At 38.9% G+C, this 17,500-nt stretch overlaps 1 protein-coding gene across 1 annotated transcript in view; it reads right to left on the bottom strand.

Moving 5' to 3' along the window:
* Positions 1-2,375: 2,375 nt before the first annotated feature.
* The window catches only part of LOC135215954 (cyclin-dependent kinase 9-like), a 67,662-nt gene continuing 52,537 nt past the window's right edge, over positions 2,376-17,500 (bottom strand). The window contains exon 6 of the mRNA XM_064250909.1: positions 2,376-2,693. Within this exon, the coding sequence (XP_064106979.1) occupies positions 2,383-2,693 (311 nt within the window). The 3' untranslated portion in view covers positions 2,376-2,382. The remainder of the gene's footprint in view (positions 2,694-17,500) is intronic.

Genomic DNA, 17,500 nt, shown 5'->3' on the forward strand with positions numbered 1-17,500 from the left:
TAGGAAAATGAAAAGTCATTTTCTTAGAAAATTCCGAACATTTCCATCCTTCAATGGACCTCTTCTTTAGCGTTTATAAGGATAAATGCTCCAAGAGGTCCACTGGAGGGCAAAACTGTTGGGCATTTTCTAAGAAAAACACTTTTCATGTGGAGATACAACTGATATATAGATATATATATATATATATATATATATATATATATATATATATATATATAGATATAAAATGTATGACTAATATACTTATAAATTAACAGTGAAAACCCCCCATTAACATTGTCAAGATTTGCACTCAGCTGTTCACAAGGGTTCCTCTATGGAACATATTTACCCATTATTTGCAAAAAATTCAACACCTATTCACGATAATTTTTCACTGAGAAATATTCACTAAGTGCATTTTCATATCTATTTCATGACTTAATGCACTTTTTGTGATAAGACTATTAAAATGTTCAGGTATAAGCATTTTTAGAGGATTTTCTTGCATTTGAACTATCAAAAGAAGCAGGTCTAAGTGTTTTTTGAGAGATTTTAAATAGTATTTTGGAATTTAGCTATTAATGTGTGGGTGGGGTCTGGAATGCAATCCTCAAACGAATACGGGAGGTTCACTGCATGTGTGTGACCGTGTGTGTGTGTGTGTACATATGTATATTATATATACTATATATAATATATAATATATATATATTATATATCATATATTATATATTATAGATATATATATATATATATATATATATATATATATATATATATATATATATATAAAAATGCTTAAAATCTCCTATTTCATTAGTTAAAACTCATGAAAGTGCATTTAATGATGAAATTGATTAAAAAAAAAAAAAAAAAAAAAAAAAAAAAAAAAAAAAAAAAAAAAGACAGGAATTTGCGGGTATTTCTCATAGAAAAATACTGCGAATAGGTGAATTTTCCACGAATAATGTTGGGAAATGTTTCCCGAGAGAAATCCACGAATGCGTGAATCCGGAGAACATGGGGTCCACTGTGTGTGTGTGTGTGTGTGTATAATATATATATATATATATATATATATATATATATATATATATATATATATATATATATATATATATATATATATATATATATATATATATATATATATATATATATTATATTGTACTGATATGTATTGTGTATATAGTGTAGCTTGTGTACAAACTTAACAATTACCTTGAAAAATTTCAATACAAAGTTGGCTACTATAGTGAGTTGGCCACTATGAGTCAAGCAGCAGTTAGTTGACAACAGGCACTTAGCCCATTCCTACCATACAGGGCACATAAAGAAATCCCAGTCTCTACACACCCTAGTTCCTCCACTTATACATACTGATAAATAGCATCCACTCTTAGTTGTATTCAATGGTACTTATGCATTTTATTCACATCTGTTTCATTCATGTAAATTCATGGGAGCATTTTACTAATTCCTATATTGCCTGATAACAAGAAATGCATGTTATCAAGGAAAATTCAGACAAGCTGGGTTTGTTGTTGTGAGATTCTGCTGCGCCTAAAGCTCCAACAGAGGACACAAACAATTATCATACCATAACTAGCTAGCTTCAAAGTTCTCTCCAAACATAAGAAGCAATGCCTTGGATGAATCTCTGAAGCCATAATACTGTAATTCTGAAGACAGTACTCAGATTAAGTTAGATAAAGTAAATTTGATCTATAACAATACATGCACATGGGTAAACAATATCTTACTTTCAATATGAGCCCCATCCAAAAGAGTATCTCTCCAAATGGTGAGTGTGCAATGTCCACAAATGCACCATACACAATAAATAATACTGAACAACCATAATTTGGTTTGCAAAACTATACAGAGCAGCCTGGCAATTTCATATGAAAATCATTCAATGAATCTACCATGACCTCCTAATCTTGAATAAAACTGACCTTCAAGTTACGACCTTGAGATTACTAGTTTAAAAAATGTATAACATCTATATGCCCATTAAGAAATTATAGACACATTATAAATTTGCATCTGGTAACTTATTTACACAGGTACTTACCTCTGTATGGAAGAGTGTATATATACAACTATTTACAAATATACATTTGTTTAAGAATGTATGACCAGTATTCACAAATTGTACTTAAGTTATTTGCATTCTTAAAGCCAAAAATGAGAAGAAAATATACATATAAAATAAATATAAAATTTTAAATAAATATATAAAAAATATTCTTGAGCATTAAAACATTGGGTCATAAACAAGAACTTTCTAAACAAAGCAAGTTGGAAAGATATAAAAGTAACACTGGAATAATTCTGGTTATTTTACTTTTAAACTTATACTATATTTACAATAATTTGAAATTCCTCTATTTATTAAAATATTCTCTCTGGACAAGAAGACATGCTAGCTACCCTAGCTGAAGCTGAAGGTCTGTGACCAGATCTTCTTGAAGCACCCTGTTGTGACTGGTTTGAAGACTGGGATGAGGGAAGCTGCTGTGATGAATGACTGGCTTGTGACTGCTGTGACTGTGGAGGTGGTTGCTGCTGTTGTTGCTGTTTGCCACGGCGTGGTGTTGCCAAAAATTCAAACATACTATGAGTATGATGTGAGAGCATTTTTCCTAAATCACAAGGAAGTGGGTCCATCCAAAAGAAATCATGGTTCAGGGAACAGTCAGCATCTATAAAAGACAAGATAATATTTACAAAACTGTATAAAGTCAATATACATATACTAATGATACACAAAAATAAATTAAATCTTGTCTGTAAAGCATAATTTCATTAAATTTTGGGAGTAAAGCCTGATTTAAACAAATGCATATGCCTTTAATCCCTACATTTTAATGAGTTATAGAAATATGACAAAAAACATTATGGAGGTGGTTCCGTAGTTTTCCAGTAAAAGGAAGGAAAGACCTCTGGAACTGGTCAGTGAAATATTGTGGCACCCTAACAGATTGTGGAAGCCGATGGAATACAAAACAAGTATACCACACACTAATAGCAGAAGCAAAAGTACTAAATTAAGAATTTTTCCCATGGAGTATAATAAAAAGATATGAAAGATGACAGTCTAAACCATTGTTTGTTTAGAACTGGGGAACAGCCACTTGAGTGCAATATCAAGGAAGCAGAGATCTAGAAAGCTACAGACCTCCAACCAGGGAAACAATACTCTAATAATGGTTACAGTAAGGCTCAAAAACATACACTGTACCAATAATACAAGTGGTTTTTGAAAGTACAGTGCATGAAACTTTCAACAAAATACTGTGCCTAGTTTTCTGGTAGCACAATATGATACATAATTACGGTTCAGAAAAATACAGATTTGGATATTGGCTAATCAGTAAGATTTCATCCTGTTAAGAGGTCAGCCTTGCACCTCAGTGACTACATCAGTGACTGAATCTGAATTTCTATTAATCCTAGCAAACCCCTCATTTTGCTGTCAGGAATGGAATGGAATATGAAATTTAGGCTTGAACCCATGCACTGGAAGCCAAGAGATTATTCAGTGCTATAATGAATTTGGTCTGAGATTAACCCTTAAACGCCGACTGGACGTATTTTACGTCGACATTTTTTGTCTCTCGGGTGCCGACTGGACGTATTTTACGTCGACATGCAAAAGTTTTTTTAAAAATTTGCAGAAAAATACTTTCAGGCCTACCAGCCAAAAACTCTTGAATCACACGCCTTGAAGGATGCTTGGAGTTCACGGATCAAGGTGTTGTTTTGTTTACAATCGTTACGCAGGCGCGCAAGCGCGAATTTCTTTCTTATCGCACTAAAAAGTATCTGTGACACATAATTTTTGTACCATTTTAAATTTGCCGTTACATGGAGTATTGTAGTATATGAAAATGTGTGCATTTTTATGTAGAATAAAACAAAAAAATACTCATGATTGTAGCTTTTATCAGTTTTGAGATATTTTCATATAAATAACGATAAGTGCAAAAATTTCAACCTTCAGTCAACTTTGACTCTACCGAAATGGTCAAAAAACGCAATTGTAAGCTAAAACTCTTATATTTTAGTAATATTCAATCATTTACCTTAATTTTGCAACTAATTGGAAGTCTCTAGCACAATATTTCGATTTATGGTGAATTCATGAAAAAACTTTTTCCTTACGTCCGCCCGGTAACTCTTCCGAAAAAAAATCATACATGCGATTGTGGTAATGTTTGCACCATTTTAAAATTAGCCGTTACATAAAGTTTTATATATGGAAATGTGCGCAATTTCATGCACAATACAACTAAAAACAACCCATGGTTGTAGCTTTTATCAATTTTGAAATATTTTCATATAAAAAATGATGTGACAAATTTTCAACCTTCAGTCAATTTTGACTCTTCCAAAATGGTCGAAAAACGCAATTGTAAGCTAAAACGCTTATATTCTAGTAATATTCGGGCATTTACCTTCATTTTGCAACAAATTTGAAGTCTCTAGCACAATATTTCGATTTATGGTGAATTTATGAAAAAAATAACATTTTCTTTACGTCCGCGCGGTAACTCTTCCGAAAAAATCATACGTGCGATTGTGGTAATGTTTGCACCATTTTAAATTAGCCGTTACATAAAGTTTTATATATGAAAATTTGCGCAATTTCATGTAAAATACAACAAAAAATAATTGAAGGTTGTAGCTTTTCTCATTTTTGAAATATTTGCATATAAATCACGATAAATAGAAAAAAAAAACATTTGGTCGTCTTTGACTCTACTGAAATGGCCGAAAAACGCAATTGTAAGCTAAAACTCTTACAGTCTAGTAATATTCAGTCATTTATCTTCATCTTGAAACAAATTCAAAGTCTCTAGCACAATATTTAGATTTATGGTGAATTTAAAAATAAAAACTTTCCTTCCCTCCGCGCGAGGATTCTCCGCCACAAATCTCCGAAATGCGTACGTCCCATTCTCGGAATAATTGCTCCATTTAATATTAGGCATTTCATAGAGTTTTATATATAAAAAGGTGCGTAATTTCATTTAAAATAAAACGAAAAATATTTGAAGGTCGTAGCTTTTCTAATTTCCGAAATAATTGCATATAAAAAAAAAATATTAAAAAAATTCGACATTCGGTCAACTTCAACTCGTCAGATATGGTCGAAAACTGCAATTGTAAGCTAATACTCTTACAGTATAGTAATATTCAATCATTTTTCTTCATTTTGAAAGAAATTGGAAGTCTCTAGGACAATATTTAGATTTATGGTGATTTTTTGAACAAAATATTTCTGGGCTCAGCTCGTGTCGCTGCGCAAATATCCTTTAATCTATTATTTCTAGGGTAAATGTACTAACACATACCAGAGAATAAATAAATAAAGAAAAAGGTCAGTATAAACTGACTCGCTCACCCTCCCAGAGAGTGTCGGTATGAACACTATGGCGAGTGAGACCACTACCACGAGCCAAATGCCAATAGAATCCTCCCACTACAAAATCCCCCGAGAGGGGGAGCCCGACCCACAGAGTGGGCAGCACCTACTACTACTACTCCATCCCATGCTGCCGACTGCTGCGCCTCTGGTGGTCATCCTTTTCAGTTAGCGCACACGATACACACGTGCCATTTTCTTCTCTGTGTTTTTGTGCCCTTTCGTTTGGATTTTATTACAATGGAGCGTGCAGCCATCGCAGCAGCTAAGTTAAGTACTCAGTGTTTATTGCTATTTGGTTTTTTCCGGCCCTGAGCTCGTATTTGCCGTTTTTTAGGTATAAATACGATCTCTAGGTCGGAAGCATGGCAGCATGGTTCTGCCTCGTGATGGGTCCGTTCTGGGTCTCCCATACCAGAGCATCCCCTGTCTTTGTGCGCTCTATTTTATTATCCGCTTTGTTTAGAGTTAGGTCTACACGGTTTTGTCATGCATGCATGTCTTTTTTACCTTATGTAGGCTTTTCCATCCAGACCCTAGCCACGGCTCTTAGTATCGGCATCGGCTAGCTTTGAGTGGTAGACTTGCCTTCGGGTTAGTCGTACACTCCTGGATTTTTTCTCCCACTATTTGTTTTCTCTTTCTTTCATTTTATTATTTCATTTTATTATCTATGAGATTTTCTTAGGTTAGTTAGGCGTCTGGCTCGCTTAGCCTAGGTCACGCCTATTGTGCCTTTATGTTACCGCTGGTCAGCTCGGTTGCTTCCCGATAGCATCTCGCTGATCAGTTGGTTTTGTTTTAGGCTTAGTTGTTATTCTTATCGCCCCGTGGTCAACCTATGTGATCACGAGCAGCCAGACGCCTGTCCCAGTCACCTTTCCCCCCTCCCGCTCTTCCATAGAGTCGGGGGGGGGTGGCTAGGCCTGCCCATGCTCGCTCCGCATACCCGAGCCTGCCTCCCCTCTCTCCCCCCAGGCGGAGGGGTAGAGGGACGGGACAGACCCAGACTGGACTCGACCTCTCCGGCTCTCGGTCCGGGTCGGATGGTAAGGTGAGGGGGGACTGGCCTTTCCCCCTCTCCATTACTATACTTCGTCGCTCCGTTACTAGCCCGAGTCTGTATGCCCCCGCTCTTTCCCACCTTACTAGGGCTCCTTTACCACCGGAGGCCTGGCATCTAGCGGAAACATGCTAAGTCTACCCCACGGGGTGGACCGGAACATACAGTCGGTCTCGTCTAACCTCTCCGTTTCACTGAGTTATCACTCCGCCACGCACTGGACTTAGTCCGGTACGTTCGAGCTTTTAGGTTTAAGATGTTAAGTTTACTTTAAGTACCTTAAACCATGCCCCCTCCCTTCTTTTCACCGGATACCTCCGGGGTTATTAGCCTATTCAGGCTAGTAAGGGAGGGGCTATGCCGAATTTTTTTCCGAGCTCCGGCATGCAATGGAGTTCTTCTGTCCTTTAGCCTGTAAGTGATATTCTTTAAGATGCTCATGTGTCTTTCCACTTACAGACCACCAACTGTGAGCATCCGGGATGCGCCGCCACACTTCAGGACCCGTGTGGACACGAAGTTTGCCGGTCCCATGCTCCATGCGCGACTCCGCACGGGGACGTGTACCATATGTTACGATCTGGTGAGCCAGCTTTTAGACGGGGTAAGTATTCCATCTCCGGTAGCTGGTCCGAATCTGTTTTAGTGCTTAGTTTGCATCAATTATTCTAACTTAAGGAAATTCAAAGGGCCTTATAGCCCTATAAGTTTAAGTTATACTTTAAGTTATCTTTAGTTTTAAGTTATTCTTAAATCTAATTGATACCCTCTCTTCCAGGCGCCGGCAGTGAGGGATACCGCACTGGCACCCTGCGGGCCTGGGTCGGCGGTTTCGGGAAGAACGCCGCCAAGGGTATGCCCTACATCCTGGAGAAAAGGTTGGCGGTACTAATCTTCCCCGGAGGCAAGGCGACAGGATACGTCGACCCAGCAGAGGCTGCCCCGACTATCGCCTTCATCCAGCAACAGCTGGCTGCCTCATTGACTGACCAAGGCCAGGATATCTCCTCGGAAGTCGCGACGTGGATATTAATATAGAACCTATGGTAGGTGTTAGACGACCTGTTGGTCGAGGTATGGTAAGGTGGACACCCAAGGGATGCCCTTGGGCGTAACTGTTTCTTCTACTCCTGCAACCTCTCCATCCTTCCAAGGCTTTACGGGTGATGAATTGTATACTCCTCCTGATGCTTCGGTTAGACCCAAGGTCAAGGGTCAAGCAGTGAAATCCTTGACAAAGACGTCGTCGTCGTCTAAGAAGACGACTTCGGCCTCATCCTCCTCTCGTAAGTCCTCCGGCTAGGAATCCCGGAGCAGACAGATCTAAAGCTTCTGGGTCCGGCTCTAAGTCCTCGAGGAAGTAAATCCTCCAGAGAGATCTCACACTCCGGCTGAGTCGTCAGTTCCGCTACCCTTGGTCCCAATTCAGAGCTACCCCTCCACCTCCGCAGCAGCTCCGGCTTTGGACTCCAATGCTGGCCTGTTACAACAGGTGGGCGACCTGGTTGGGTCTCTAAAGAGTAGCATGGAACAAATGATCTCTCGTTGTCGGATAGGATTACTTCTCAAGACTCCATTATAGCCGGACTGAGCCAAGCTCCTCTAGCCTCTCCTCCACCTTCCAATGCAGGTGGAGCCCAGCTTCCCCCGTATGACTCGCTACCTCCGTTCTCGATGAACAACCCGTGGAGAGTAGCGTCCATACGCCCCCTTCCAGGACGGACTCATTTCTATACCGGAATTTGGAACTCGAAGGATAGAGGACTTCGAGTTCTACCCGGAAGACCTTCAGCCTCCGTTCATCGGCTACGCAAGGCTCACCGCCTCAGCCATGATTCGAGATGATAGGGTACCAAAGGAGACGGTCCTCTATTCACGTGACCAGGCTCAGAGAGAATGGCTCAGGTGTTTAGAGGACATGGATTGTTCTAATACGAAAATCCAACCCTTCAAGAGTCCCTTTACGATCTTCACGATGGATGAGAGTACCCCGCTCCCTTTCCTGACTAGATCGCGACATCTACCATTCCAGCGGCCCAGAAGGGGGACCCCATGCCTCAACTGAAGGAAGCAGATCCTACATCTCCGTTACTTCCTTCAGCCGGAGAATTATGGGAAGACTTACCGAACACTTCTCAGCTGGCAAACTCAAACCGGACTGTGCTATGGAGCAGTTTGGTGAAAAGCTACCAGGCTTCCAGATAGCCTTATTCAGGCTGAATTTGACGCTAAATCGCGATTAGCCAGATCGATTAATTCTATGGCTATGTCCGAGGTGGCCACCATAGCCTATGGTTCAGAGCCGCTTTTCAAACTGATGACCAAAGCCCTGACTCAAACGGTACAGTCAGATATGTTTGAGTTTGCCACTGCTAGAACGAATTGTAGGAAGCATGTCCTACAAGAAGCAACCATTCGGCACGAGCCGAATAGGTTACTCTCGTCAAACATCTGGGGAGCAGATCTCTTCCCAGAAGCGATGGTGAAGGAAGTCCAGTCAGAGGCTACAAGGTTGAACCAGAGCCTTAAGGACCGTTGGGGCCTTACGGCTAGGAGGAGGCAAGATCTCGCCCAGCTAGAGGTAAAGGGCAAAAGAAACCCAGGCGTTTCCAGCCCTACCAGAAAAAGCAGCCACGCTTTTCTCAGCAAGTTCCGGCGGTTCCCTTAGTGCAAACAGCACAACCCTCCACTTCAAAGGCTCAATCACAGCCAATTTACGTGATCTCCCCTCAGCCTCAGCCCTCCACCTCTTATGCCATCTCTCCAGCTTACAATCAAACCTTCGAGAGTCAATCTTCGCAGAAGTATGACCGCTCGGGTAAGGGAGGCAGAGGTAAACGTTCCTTTCGTGGGAGAGGATCGGGAGGTCCCTTTAATAGGGGAAAACACTTCAGAGGAGGCCGAGGAGGTTACCAGAACCAATGAAGAACTTCAGGTAGGAGGGAGGCTGTTTTCACTTTCGCCACCGGTGGAACTTCAGCAAGTGGGCTCAGAGCATTGTGTCAAAAGGCCTGGGTTGGAGCTGGTTGACGAACCCACCTCCATCCAGGCCTTTCCGTCAACTTCCTTCCAAAGAACTGACGGAGTATGCGGAGGATCTCCTTCAGAAAGGAGCTATAGCGAGAGTCATGAGATTAAAATTTCAAGGTCGCTTGTTCAGCGTGCCAAAGAAAGGCTCACAAAAAAGAAGAGTAATCTTAGACTTGTCCCGCTTAAACTTAGCCATTCGCTGCGACAAGTTCAAGATGCTCACGATCTCAGGTGCGGACCTTACTTCCCCGTGGGGCCGTCACCACCTCTATCGATCTTACAGACGCTTACTATCATATCCCTATTGCAAGACACTTCCGTCCCTATCTAGGCTTCAAGATAGGCGACCAGACATTCTCCTTCAAGGTAGTTCCTTTCGGGCTCAACGTAGCACCCAGAGTGTTTACGAAGCTGGCGGAAGTAGTTGTTCAACAACTCAGATCGCAAGGGGTTATGGTAGTAGCGTATCTCGACGATTGGTTGATCTGGGCTTCAACAGTCGAGGAATGCAACAAAGCAACACTGAAAGTGATTCAGTTCCTGGAATATCTAGGCTTCAAGAATAAACAGGACCAAATCAAGACTCACTCCAGAGTCAAACTTTCAGTGGCTAGGCATTCAATGGAATCTATCCTCCCATACTCTGTCGATTCCATCGTCCAAAAGGAAGGAAATAGCAAAGTCAGTCAAGCAATTTCTAAGTCACAAACTGGCTTCAAGAAGATCTCAGGAAAGGATCCTGGGTTCTCTCCAGTTTGCATCAGTGACGAACATCCTAATGAAAGCCAAACTGAAAGACCTAACCAGAATTTGGCGCTACACGGGCAAATATCAGGTCCGGGACAAATTGTCCTCAGTCCCTCTGATTCTAAGAATCGACTTCGCCGTGGGCAAAAGTCAAGAACCTATCGGTGTCAGTGCCCCTTCAGTTTCCTCCTCCAGGGATCACTATCCTCCACACTAGACGCGTCATTAATGCCGGTTGGGGAGGATATTCCCAGTTCAAAAAGGTTCAGGGAACGTGGTCACCTCAGTTTCCGTCAGTTCATATAAACGTACTGGAGGCAATGGCACTGTTCTGACTCTAAAAAGGTTACGTCCGCCAAAGTACTCCCACATAAAACTAGTCCTGGACAGCGCAGTGGTAGTACATTGCATAAAACAGAGGAGGCTCCAAGTCACGTCATCTAAACCATGTCATGGTAGCCATATTCTCCCTGGCGGACAAGTTCAGTTGGCATCTCTCCTCCACCCATATAGCTGGAGTGAGAAACGTCATAGCAGATGCCCTATCCCGATCAGTACCTCTAGAGTCGGAATGGTCACTGGACAACAGTTCGTTCCAATGGATTCTTCAGAGAGTTCCAGGTCTACAGTAGATCTCTTCGCATCCCAAGCGAACCACAAACTCCCGTGTTATGTGGCCCCCAACCTGGACCTCTGGCCTATGCCACGGACGCCCTGGCTCTAGATTGGAACAACTGGGAGAAGATTTATGTCTTTCCTCCGGTGAATCTTCTCATGAAGTATTAAACAAACTCAGGACATTCAAGGGTCAAGTGGCTCTAGTAGCCCCAGACTGGCCTTACCTTACCTTACAGACCTTACATCTTGTTCGGGTTGCCCCAGGTCCCTCAGTGTGAGGCACCTCTAATGTCTACCAGAGAGTTGCTAGTACATCTTCCGGTATATTTTGCATCTTCCAATCTTGGATGGTCTGGGATGCAGTTTAGATATTTGTCGAGCTTATTCTTAAACACATCTACGCTCACTCCTGATATTCCTCAGATGAGCTGGCAACGCATTGAATGACGCTGCATTATCGATGCTGGTGCGTAGTGGATTAATGTCGACTGTGTGCTTTCCTTATTTTTCCTGGTATAGTTTTGGGCACTATTAATCTACCTCTGCTTGCTCTTTCTGATATTTTTAGTTCCATGATATTTTCTGCTATTCCTTCTATCTGTTTCCATGCCTGAATTATCATGTAGCGTTCTCTTCTCCTTTCTAGACTATATAATTTTAAGAATTGTAGTCTTTCCCAGTAGTCTAGGTCCTTAACTTCTTCTATTCTAGCTGTAAAGGACCTTTGTACACTCTCTATTTGTGCAATATCCTTTTGATAGTGTGGGTACCATATCATATTGCAATATTCAAGTGGACTACGAACATATGTTTTATAAAGCATAATCATGTGTTCAGCTTTTCTTGTTTTGAAGTGCCGTAACAACATTCCCATTTTTGCTTTACATTTTGCCAACAGAGTTGCTATTTGATCATTGCATAACATGTTCCTATTCATCATCACACCAAGGTCTTTAACTGCTTCCTTATTTGTGATGGTCTCATTATTAGGTCCCTTATATGCATATAGCTTTCTTTCTCTGTCTCCATAATTTATTGATTCAAATTTATCAGAGTTAAATACCATCCTATTTACCTCTGCCCAATCATATACTTTGTTAAGGTCTCTTTGTAGAGCGTTCCTATCTTCATCACAAGTAATTTCTCTACTTATTCTTGTGTCATCTGCGAAACTACTCACTACCGAATCCTTAACATTATTGTCTATGTCTTCAATCATAATAACAAACAGTATTGCAGCTAACACCGTACCTTGCGGCACACCGGATATTACCTTGGCTTCATCCGATTTCTCGTCGTTTGCAATAACTATCTGTTTTCTGTTGTGTAAAAATTCTTTTAACCATCTTCCTACTTTATCCACGATATTGTGTTTTCTAATTTTCTTCGCCAATATATTATGGTCTACTTTATCAAAAGCTTTTGCAAAGTCTAAATAAACCACATCTGTTTCATTTCCGCTTTTCATATTTTTGAATATGTTTTCACGGTGGACTAACAGTTGGGTTTGTGTACTTTTTCCGGGTACGAAACCATGTTGTCCTTTATTAAACAAATTATTTTTTATTAAATGTTTCATAATATTTTTCTTCATTACCCTTTCATACACTTTCATAATATGTGATGTTAGACTCACAGGCCTATAATTACTTGCCTCTAGTCTTGATCCACTTTTGAAAGTAGGGGTAATATATGCTAATTTGTGCTCATCATATCTTGCCCGTATCTACACTTTGTCTTAATAATATTGCAAGTGGCTTTGCGATAGAATGAACTACTTTCTTTAACAAAATAGCAGGAATTCCATCAGGCCCTGCAGCAGCTCCATTTTTAATTTCATTAATAGCCTGCACAATATCAGCTTCATTAATATCTATGTCAGCTAAATATTCACTATTTTCATCCCTTACTTCTATATCATTATCTTCATTATCTATTCTAGGGGTGAATTCTCTCTTATATCGTTTCTGCCAGTGTTGCAAATTTCCTTTTTTTTCATTCGTTTAATCTCCCTTCAATTCTCAGAGGGCCTATTTTCTATTCTTCTTTTATTCATCTTCTTCGCATATGAGTATAATAGTTTGGGGTTTTGCTTGATATTTAATAGGGTTTTTTCTTCCAAGTCCCGTTTTTCATTTTCTTTTGATTGTATAATCTTTTGTTCTGCATTTTCTATCTTACTTTTTAGTTCTATAACTTTCCATGCATTTTTTTCTTTTGCAAGACCTTTTTTCCACTTTCTGATTTTCTGGAACAAGATCCTTCTGTCTCTTGGTATGCATGAATGATGTTTACTTTTCTTCTTCGGTATATATTTTTCCACTATTATCTCCAATATTTTATATAATATCTCCGTATTTACCCTTATGTCATCACTTACGAAAATGTTATCCCAATCTTTGTTTAATTCTTCATTAATTTCTGACCATTTTATATTTTTACTGTAGAAGTTGTATTTTCCATATCCTTCCCACTTTTCATTTCTTGCTTATCTCTATTTTCACTTGCTTTGGAATGAACTGTTAATTCTATTACATTATGGTCTGAAATACTCGCATTATAAACTATTATTTCTTTAACATAATTCATCTCGTTCACAAATACTAGTCTAAAGTATTTTCCTTTCTTGTTGGCAGGTGATTTATTTGTTGAATGTTGTATTCTAGTAGCATATCTAATAGCTTTTCAAATTGCCTCTTATCTTCTGCACTACTATTACTCTCTTTTTTATATGTATAAGTACAACCACAATCTCCTATTCGTTCTTTCCATTCTACGAAGGAAAGTTGAAGTCACCAGATAGGAGAATAGTCCAGTCCTTGTGATTTCTACATATATCATCCAATTTTTCAATTATTAAGTCAAACTCTTTAGTATTAGGAGGTCTATATATTACATAGGTTCATCATAATTTTTCAGATTCAAATTCTACCGCTATTAGTTCACATTCTGAGTTACTATATTTCTCATATATTTTTCCTTGTTTTTTGTCTTTCCCATATATTGCGGTTCCCCCTTGATTCCTATTTTTTCTATCTGATCTATAAGTTTGGAACCCTTTTATTTGATCATCATTCCCAGTCTCTTGGGAATACCAGGTTTCACTTATATTCATTATATCTATTTTCTTTTCATTTTGGGTTAGTTCTTCTAAGTACTCTATTTTTCTTTTTGAGTTACTCGTAACTAAACCCTGCGCATTCATCACTATGATGGTTTGCGTGTTTTCTCCTTCATTTAATACTGATAGTATAAGGATTTTCCCATGTCTCTTTCCTGTTCTGGTATGTTGTTCTTTTTTTCATTTCCAGAAATTCTGACATTAAAAAATCCAACTTTTCCATAATATTTGATCTTCCTTCATCATAATTATTAATTTTGTGTCTGTGAATCTGCATTTTCTCCGTTTCTGCAATATCCTCTTGCATAATAAATACAGTTATTATCTCTTGAGTAGAATTTCGGAGCTGATGCTTTGAAATTTTTTGCTGACACCTCTGCATATCTCATTGGTGGTTTGCTTTTCTCTTTTACCTGATATTCTTGATTTCTCTCTTTATTTGTTTCTTTCTTATTTTGGATTTTATTACTTGGTTGGTTATTTATTTGATTATGATTCATGGCTACAGGGTGCATATATTTGCATTTTTTGTCGACTTACATCCTTTTCCTTCTTTTAGGTTTTTACATATTTTTGGATGCAGATCTCTGCAATCATCCCCATATCCATCTAAGTATGCACATTTACCATATATTTCATAGTTTTGACATATCTTAGGATGTTTGTAGTAACATCTTTCTCCAAATCTGCAATTCCCTCTTTTCAAAAGGTTGCAGATTTTGTCTTTCTTGTCTATTTTTTCCTCTTTCCCGTCATTGTATAGATCTGGGTAGAGCCTCTTCGGATTTGCTTTCTGTTGTCATATCGTAATTTATTTCTTCGTAGGTATGCTGCTTTATTGCCTCATATGTAGTATCAATGAGTATCTCTGCATCCATACTTTTATCTTGTTCTTTGTTTTCCTTATTTTTTTCTGTCATTTCATTTTTGTTTACTTTTCTTCCGTTTTCCTCTTCTTCTTTTTCTTCTTCTTCTTCCTCTTCCTCTTCTTCTTCATCCTCAACTATTTGTACATTCAATCTTGATTTAATAACATTGTCTATCCATGATAGACATGTTGAACAAAAATTCTTGTATCTTTCTCAAATCTTGTATTACCTCAGCACACTGTGGATGGGTCGGAATGTTGCATGCAGCACATTTTCTGATTAGGTTTTGTGGATTGACTATGCTATACCAAACCTTACACAGTTTTGCATGCTTTTGGCATTCTTTTTTCTAATGCATCAATTAGTATATTCACAAGATTCACCTTATTCATTTTCTTGTCGGAATATGTTGGTTTATGTATATTTTCTTTATGAGTCTCTTGACCACTTGGATTTTATTTGGAACTTCTTCAATTATTTTCAAGATGTTTTCATTAGATTTGTTCCAGTTTGAAGGATTATATCCTTCTAATATATCTATGAATGCTTTTGTATCTTTTTGGTTAGGACTGTTGCTGATTTCATAGATGAGAAATGCCAGTTCCCTTCCTGCTACCTCATCGTATTGCGAATCTGCTAAACACGCCAAATTACGCCACCTTTTCCCGCAGTTGGAACTTACTGCCATCTTGTTCTGATTTATAGTATTACACTTGATAAACTAACTTAGAAGACGCTTTATCCTACTATTTTTCACACTAATCTTATCACCGATAGTTCACGAACACTTCTAGATATTTCTCAAATTCTAGTCGTATGTTAAACTTGTGATATCTGTTGATTATTGTGACTTCACGCGGGTACGTCTCACCAAGCAAGATGGCTACTACGAGAGAGCAATTGGTACCCTCTCATCCTGGAACTGGGTCTCCGCCCTCTTCGGATCCCCAATCCCAAGCTCTCCCAGTCAGTACAAACGAAGACTGTGTTCGCTTCCTCAGGGATTCTCAAAACCCTAACTTTATGGATTTCATGAAGTTTGCAGCGAAAAGAGATGCGAATATTGACCCTCAGAATATTCTCTTCTTGGAATCAGATAAGAGAGATTCAACTTTGAGACAGTATGATGCTGCTGTCAAAAAGTTAGCAACCTTCCTGAAAGAATCAGATATTAAGATCATGACAATCAATTCAGCTATATCCTTTTTCAGATCCTTATTTGAAAAAGGTTTAGCAGCTAGCACAATTACGACAAACAAGTCGGCCTTGAAAAAGATTTTTCAATTTGGATTCAACATAGACTTGACAGATTCCTACTTCTCGTCTATTCCCAAGGCCTGTGCTAGACTTAGGCCTTCTGTAAGGCCTACGTCAGTATCATGGTTCTTAAACGATGTTCTAAAACTGGCTTCAGAAACCAATAATGACACATGCTCATTTATAATGCTGTTAAGAAAAACCCTATTTTTATTAAGCTTAGCCTCAGGAGCTAGAATTTCAGAACTGTCGGCTTTATCCAGAGATCCGGATCATATTCAGTTCCTTCCCACAGGGGAAGTGCTACTTTCACCGGAACGTAGCTTTTTTTTTTAGCTAAGAATGAAGATCCTTTGATGAGGTGGGAACCATGGAAGGTACTACCCCTTCCACAAGATATATCTCTTTGCCCAGTTTCAACGTTACGAGCCTTTCTATCTAGGACCTCCTCATCCTCATCGGGTCCTCTCTTTAGGAGAGAAAAGGTGGTACTTTATCTATTAAAGGCATCAGGCAACAAATCCTGTACTTCATTAAACAAGCCAATCCTGACTCTTTCCCAAAAGCACATGATGTCAGGGCAGTAGCCACCTCAATTAACTATTTCCAACATATGAACTTCGATGAGTTGAAAAAGTATACTGGATGGAAATCACCGACAGTGTTCAAACGTCATTAACTTAAAGTCCTTGGAAGCCCTGAAATTTTCAGCAGTTTGCAGCGGGTAACATAGTTTTCCCCTGACTCTGACTACTCCTTAGTAGAAAATTCAGTCCTCCTTTTCTACCTGCCTCACCCAACAGTTCGTCTATTCCTGCCTTGTTCATTTACGATCACCTTGTGTCTTAGCTGCTTTGATGATAATATAGTGGGTTGCCCCTTATTTTTTTGCTAGGGACACTCACATTTGTGATGATTACTGATCTCGTGGATGTCATCTCCTTATTTTTATGCAAGGAGATACATCTTATCATAATGGTTACGGGTTTTTGTATATTAAGTCATATACATTCTGTTATTTTATTATTGTTGAGTTTGTTTGTTTTATTCAACTTGTATATTAATTGCTTGACATTGTTTTGATACATAAGCTTTACACAGATACCATTATTGTACATATATGATATTTCTCCTGTATTATATGTATATTACCTTAAGTTAAGAAATATTATTAGCATTAAGTATAATTAAGTAATATTTCTATTTGTATCACTGTGTACATGTATCTTTATTAGCAATTATATTGTTTTATTTTTATTTTATCTTTTCTTTGAGACCCTTTATATTTTGTTGAATTTCTTTACAATCTTGTCTATTTCTCTGGTACGATTTCGCGCAGCGACACGAGCTGAGCCCAGAAAAGGGATTTTGACGTA

The sequence above is a fragment of the Macrobrachium nipponense genome, chromosome 5 (assembly GCF_015104395.2).
Source record: "Macrobrachium nipponense isolate FS-2020 chromosome 5, ASM1510439v2, whole genome shotgun sequence".
Classification (NCBI taxonomy): Eukaryota; Metazoa; Arthropoda; class Malacostraca; order Decapoda; family Palaemonidae; genus Macrobrachium; species Macrobrachium nipponense.